This window comes from Aplysia californica, unplaced genomic scaffold, assembly GCF_000002075.1.
Source record: "Aplysia californica isolate F4 #8 unplaced genomic scaffold, AplCal3.0 scaffold00240, whole genome shotgun sequence".
Classification (NCBI taxonomy): Eukaryota; Metazoa; Mollusca; class Gastropoda; order Aplysiida; family Aplysiidae; genus Aplysia; species Aplysia californica.
Genome location: NW_004797510.1, coordinates 1,009,368 through 1,016,784, shown reverse-complemented (window position 1 = coordinate 1,016,784; position 7,417 = coordinate 1,009,368). Strand labels below are relative to the sequence as shown.

At 40.5% G+C, this 7,417-nt stretch overlaps 1 protein-coding gene across 1 annotated transcript in view; it reads right to left on the bottom strand.

Moving 5' to 3' along the window:
• Positions 1-7,417, bottom strand: part of LOC101859940 (dihydroanticapsin 7-dehydrogenase-like) — a 23,708-nt gene that overhangs the window by 10,062 nt on the left and 6,229 nt on the right. Inside the window, exon 2 of the mRNA XM_005100224.1 lies at positions 6,844-6,982. Coding sequence (XP_005100281.1) covers positions 6,844-6,982 — 139 coding nt within the window. The remainder of the gene's footprint in view (positions 1-6,843; positions 6,983-7,417) is intronic.

Below are 7,417 nucleotides of genomic sequence, written 5' to 3'. Positions count from 1 at the left end.
TGTGTGTGTGTGTGTGTGTGTGTGTGTGTGTGTGTGTGTGTGTGTGTGTGTATAATTGCGTACACATGGATGGTTGTTTTCTATAGCTGAAAAATCTACGGAACGTAGAACAATAAAAAAAAAAGTTACTGAAGGTAGATATAGTTCATAGACCAAGCCAGGTTTCTGTCAATTCAGTAAGTGTTTGCATTCGCCTAAAATCTTTTTTAGAAAAGCAGAAAACACAATCGGCCGTTTACGATTTTTCCGTTTGTCATTTCAATGCAGTGTTCAAGACACATTTCGTTTTTCATGATATAAAAATTGTTCTTCCGCCGGATATAAGCAAATCTTCTTTCGGCGCCCTACAATTGAGATGATGCGGATCACTTACTGGGAGTTATTTTTCTGTGGTAGGTAGACTTAGAAGATATATCTTTGTATAGAGATACTATGCTACCAAACGGCAGGTCTGATTATGATTGGCACCTGATCTGTGGCTAAGTCTGTGATAGATTTTAATTTAGAGGCTGTGCTGTGGCCCTGTGGCTAAGAGACGAAGACACCACAAGTGCAAGCTATGCGTTCACTGTTACCCATCATTTTTACTCAGTGCAACCCAAGCGATATAACTCACTTAATTATGGCTTCAACATAAATAAAGCTTGGCGGAAGACATTCTGCATGGCAATGAAAACACAATAAATCAAGAAGCAGAAAACATTGCTTTAGTGCAGCTTGAAGACTGTGTTTCAAAATAGGTGGGCAAAGTCTCGATTCATATGGTCTTCCGATTGCACGAAGAGATGCTGCATAGGAAGTAGAGCAAGACTACTGTAGAGAAATCACCTACAATGTAGAAGAACAAAGACAAAGGGCATCGAGAAACCGTGCACTGTTAATATCAGACCAGGAGTATGTATTTATGAGGCAGCGTGGGGGAATCAGGCTCTCGTCAATTTTTGGGCATGTAGAGTTATTGGTATCATCTTAAAGCTTGTTCAGTTGTCTTTATTTTGATGGGAAAAAATGTCCAATTATCTGAATACAAGTCGAGATATTTGCGAAAGAAGGAGGTTGGGGTCACCTGTTTTCAGAGGTAAAATTAGTGAGAAAATGGCCGCCACAGATTAGGTATTTCCTTAGCTTAAGAGTTCGTGGTACCTGAAAATTTACTTTTTTCTGCCTTTAATCAACGCTTTTCAGAAAAATCCACAAAGAAATGAGCTCTTTAATGGGTATAAAAGGTGTTGGGTCAAAAAACATAAAATTGATAAAAATTCACAAACCAGCGGAAAAATGCAAGTTTCTTCACTTTGATTATTTTGACGAGAGCCTGATTCCACCACGCTGCCTCACATTTGACACTTTCATGACAGCTGTCCGGAACAAAGCAAAGGGAACATATTTTCTTGACGCCCATGGCGGTTGCGGGAAAACATTCCTTCTAGAAACCATACTGGCAACAATTCGATCTGAAGAAAGAATTGCAATTGCAACAGCCAGCAGTGGGTTAGCTGCAACACTCATTGTAGAGGGTAGAACTGTACACAGTACCTTTAGATGTAGCTAGATGTGACATACCAATGTGTTCTATCAAGAAGCGGACATCCTTAGCAAGGCTCGTCAATGACTGCAGTGCCATAGCAATTGACGAAGCACCTATTCTGAACAAGGCTGTCTTTGACGCTCTGGATAGGACGTTTCAAGATATTAACTCCACAACAGATACAATGGGTGGCATTCCGGTTCTCTTATGTGGAGATTTTCAACAGATTTTGCTCATAGTCAGATCTGGCACAAGAGCCGACATTGTCAACGCATGCATAAAACAATTATATTTCAGGCCACTGAACCTCACAACAAACATGCGTGTTCACTTGCATGGTGACTTTGAAGAAGCCTTATTCTCCAAATTATTATTGGACATTGGAAACGGAAGGAAATCAGTTGTTGTTGAACCAGACATAATCAGCGTTCTCGAACTTGGAAACGTTTCTGCTACTATTGAAGACCTCATCAACCAAGTTTTTTTTACCGATTTCGCAATTTGGAAAATTTGCAATGGCTGTCAGAAAGGGCCATACTAGCTGCTTTAAATGAAAGTCTAAAAAAACTAACAACAAACTCATTGATATGATGCCGTTTACACCCAAAGTCTATCAGTCTATAAATACTGCACTCAACGAGGATGATGCAACCCACTATCCTGTGGAATTCCTGAACTCTATTGAACTGGCCAGCCTTTCACCCCGTGTTTTGACATCACTGGTATGCCCGTAATGGTCCTCCGCTCTCTTAATCTACCAAAACTAATTAAAGGTACAAGGTGTGTTGTAACACAAACCATGCCAAAGCGTCGTTGAGGTTGAAATTCTTTCTGGACCATACAAGAATGAAAAACATTGGATTCCTCGAATTATACTTCCACCAACAGACAGTGGACAACCTTTCATATTCCAATTTAAAAAAAATAATTTCCCCTCAGACCATTCTTTGCCATTACAATTAATAAAGCTTAGGGGCAGTCTCTTCGTACAGTTGGCCAATTCACAAGCACTGTATTTTCACATGGAATGTTGTACGTAACCATGTCCCGAACTGGAGATAAAGATGCTGTTCACATCTTGGCATCCAACAGTCAAACCAGGAATATAGAGGTTTTGGACGATATACATCAGTCTAAGGTGAGTTTCACTTTTGAAAATTCTTCTTTTTTTGTTTGTTTGTTGCAAATATAGAATAAAACATTCCTGTTTTAATCAAATAACTGTTTAAATTACTGCTGTATTGACACTTTTATTGACATCCCAACATTAATGTTTGTATAGAAAACATTATTTTCTCGTTCATGGAACGGGTACGCATGCTAATATATATATAATATTATAATTGTACATTACATGAATTTTTATATGTATATTAAATAGGCCTATAAACGTGTATCATATAGCAATATAGAAAGCTATTTATGGTAACAGATAGATCGATAGATAGATAGATAGATGGATGGATAGATGGATAGATAGATAGATAGATAGATAGATAGATAGATAGATAGATAGATAGATAGATACTCACCAGTTCTTCGGAGGCAATGCTGGAAATGTTCACGATGTTCCCTGAAGATAAAAAGAAATAACAGAGGTGAAAAGACACTGAAGGGAATAAGTACATGGTAATGACACGGTAATAAATGATGCCCTAATTATTGTGTTGTACTGTCCTGCTGAGGTTTTGAAGCATCCAATAAAACGTTCACTCTCATCTCGCAATACCCTCTAGAGTTTTCGGTAGGCACGAATTTGTGCGTGTGTGTGTGTGTGTGTGTGTGTGTGTGTGTGTGTGTGTGTGTGTGTGTGTGTATGTGTGTGTATGTTTGTGTGTGTATGCTTGTGTGCGTGCGTTTGTGTGCTGCTGTTGTCGTGTGCGTTGCCGCGTGTGTATGACAGTGTGTGTGTGTGTGTGTGTGTGTGTGTGTGTGTGTGTGTGTGTGTGTGTGTGTGTGTGTGTGCTTGTGTGTGTTTGTGTGTGTATACATGTGTGCGTGCGTTTGTGTGCTGTTGAGTGTGTTTATTTCTGTTTACTTTTCATGACACTTTTCTCTGACGTAGGTCAACGACACATTTTTCATCATCGGTGTTCGTCAGATCAACGTCACACGCAAAGAGTCTGAGCACAGCTAGAAGTCATGCCAGACTTTCTCTCACATTGAACCGTTCGTGCCACTCCCACATTGCTCTTTCAAAATGTACACTATACCTAGATCCGAAATCAACTTCTACTCCCCGCGATAAAAGGTTTAAAACCTCTTACCAGACTTGAATTCAGCGTATTTCCTACCGCAAAACGCCCTTTCTTAGTTACTTCAAGACATGGAGTTATGCATCGGTGTTCGTCTGACCAGTTCATAGTTTGAGCATGAATTATGGTTTCCGGATATTCAAACACAAGTTCTTTCAACTTCGGTGGGAGATCCACGTAAAATTGGGGAAGATATTGATTGCTTACTCTCTGTCACCGAATCCGGGACAATAACCGACAATAGATAGCATTTGAATAGCACAAATTCCCTCTCAACATTAAGCTCTATACGCTTTACGATCTATAATATTATTACCCCAGCAGACCTGAGAGCACTCTCAACTTCATGGGAAGGATATTGTGCAAACTGCCATTTCATAGGCGCAAGAACACTAACATACTGACAAGATCTTTCACTGTCTATGGCCGTGTACCCATTTCCACTTGTGTAAAGTGAGGGAAATCCGTGTAAAGTGTCTTTCATCAGGACACAACTTCGGGCTTGAGGCTCGAACCCCCGAACCCACATCCTCAATATTACGAATCCGCACTAGACAAGCGACTCCACACAAACATTATAATAGGTAAATCAAAAGGCTAAGACAATATACGCAGAGCTGTATGGATGAGTAGTAAAAACAGGGTCAAATGAAGAAAAAGATGGACACTGATATATATTGTTAAAAACAAACAAACAAACAAACCTGATAACTTGTTAAAAAGCTGATAACAGACATCTAAGAAAGCTGTGGTCGAACAAGGTGAACCCCTTTACAACGCACATTGAATGGAACAGTATATCGATGACTGAGCGCAAGTTAAGTGACAATATCCACGTTTGGTCGAAATGGAATAATCGATATGGGTAGTGAGGTTTTAAGCAGCTCTTGTACCTCAGTAAATGTTTAAACCATAGTTTAGTTAGCTTTAGTAGAGGTTTTACGGCACTCGCAACTGCATAAGGTCATATGAGCGCCAGAAGATTAGAGGTTTTAGAAGCGAGTTTTTAGTTTTCTTTTTGTAAAGTGTTTTACGGCGCTCGCAACTGCATAAGGTCATATGAGCTCGCGGGACACACCAGGGGCGGCTCGTGGGGCTAAAAAGTGGGCGTGCACAATAATAATTAAGCTATGGCATGCTGAAGATAGTCAAGGGCATAGTAAATGAGACGGTGTATAATTTTAGGATCTTTGGGCTGGTGAGGGAGGGCCTCGTGGTTATATTTTCATTTTTCTTACGTGTCGCTTTGATTTCTAGTACTAAATTTGTTTGTTAGCTAAACATCAATTTTGTTCATCCTGTATTGAAACTGAACACTCAAGTACATGTAATAACTTTCACTACTCCACTACAAAACAATTCAAAGGCACAACTCAGGGGCGATCATGTTCACCTCCCTCAGGTTCACGGCTACAGAATTACTTAAAATAGTGGCAAGACAAACAATTAACCAATCACAATTCACTTGAGCACTCCGCTGGATTGCTCCGGGGCTCACATAATACTGGCAAAGAAGAGCGTAGGGTCGATCGTGTTTATTTTTAGACTGCTTACTCTTGGCTAGGTTTCGGCACTATTCGGCAGGAGCACATTTGAGATGTGCCGGTTTATTAATATTAATGTACCGCCAAACTCGCTTCGAGTGTCGTCGTCGCTTGGTTTATCCCCAAGAGCGATTTATAGGTCAGGTTACACTGTTGAATATCCTTTTATGCTTTGCTAAAGCGCGTGGACTTTGGCATGGCATAGTAGATGTTTTACGGCGCTATAGACATAGAAATGAGAGTTATGGCGCCAGTGAGGACCTTCGTTTTGACATAATATTTGGCTAGTGTTTGTTTCTGGCTTCTTTTATTTTATTATTGTGGGTGTTTTACGTCATAGAACATTCAAAAATTGTGGGCGGCACTGCACGACCGTGCTCTATGGACGAACCGCGCCTGGGACACACCTAATATTTTTCAGTTGGTAGGAAATTTTGAATTTGCCTGGGTGGCGGCCGAAGCCTACTCTTATCGATTTTAGACCACCAAGGGATCTTTAAGGTGCGCAACTTGCACACGGGCCCTCCGAGATTTTTCGCCGTTGTCCGAGAAGGCTAGGTGTAGATCTTTCCTACCAGAAGATCAGGGGTGTGGCAGAAATACAACAGTAAGGAGGAGCCAAGGAGTAGCAGTAGAAAGGCTGCAGAAAGAGTCAGGAGCCCAGAGGAGGGGGCAAAGGAGGTGAGGGGGTGGGGGCAGAAAGTGGAAATGAAAGCAGAGGAGGCAAAGGAGATCACCTCCTTTGCCCCCTCCTCTGGGCTCCTGACTCTTTCTGCAGCCTTTCTACTGCTACTCCTTGGCTCCTCCTTACTGTAACAAACATAAAAAAAGAAGAAGGGGAGATAAGGAAGATAGATGTTTTATAGGAAAGAAGAAGCAAACTACACCTTAGCACCCGCCAACCGCCCACAAACCGTAGTTTGATTCGGTATCAATATATTCACTTTTCTTTTTTTACTATGTTATAAAGATTTCAAAATCGTCAAAATTTGAAACTCATTTTTCTCGAAACTGAAAAAGTGGATATATAAAGTTTCTTCACTTGCCTTGGTTTTGGTGAAGGAATAAATGCCCATATGATTCTGTCTTGAATAGAAGTTGATATATTTGCAACTGAAGGAGGTCAGGGTGGCCTGGTGTCAGAGGTAAAATTACCCAGCCAATTATGGCCACAACAGTTAGGTGACTCCCAAGTTGAAGTGTTATTGAAAACAGCAAATTAACATTTGTTTGTGCCTTTGATCAAAGTTTCTCAGTAAAATCCAAGCACGAAGGTGATGATAAATGGACATAAAAGGTGTTGACCCCCCCCCCCCCCCAAAAAAAAATAATAATTAAAAGAAATTGCCCAAACAGGCAGAAAAAAGTGTCAGTTTCTTAATTAATTGTCATTATTTTTACGAACGCCGGTTTCAACACGATAGCACACATTTTATTTTTCAGAATACGACGCTGAAGAAATAGAAACAAAATAATATTAATTAAAGGCATTGGTTTAAAATATGCTAGGCCTTACCTTTTGTCTTGAGCAGATGTGGAAGAGCCAACTTGGACAGAAGTACCGGCACTTTGAAGTTGATGTTAAAGTTCTCTTCTACGGCGTTTTCATCAAGATCTTTGATAAACCTTGCTGCAAATATGCCAGCGTTGTTCACCTGAAAGTACATGTAGTGGTAAAACGAAAAGATGAAACATGTTTTCGTTTCTCCTGGGTTTATTTGTTTGTTTGTTTGTTTTTTTGGTCTGTTTGTCTGTTTCTGTCTATGTCTTCACCTCTGTCTCTCATTTTTTTTATCTCTCTAACACTCTCGGCTAAAACAGCACCTGGACATGGACGGCTGGTGCCTCTATAAATAAATCATTGATGGTCTGGTCTCTTACACTATCTCTTTTTCTCATTCTCAGTCTCTCACACACACTCTGTCTGCCTGTCTGTCTGTCTGTCTGTCTGTCTGTCTGTCTGTCTGTCGGTCTGTCTCATTCACTCTCTTTCTCTTTCTCCCTCCCCTGTCTTTCTCTATCTCTCTCTCTTTCCACACACACACACATACACACGCACACACACACACACACACACACACACACACACA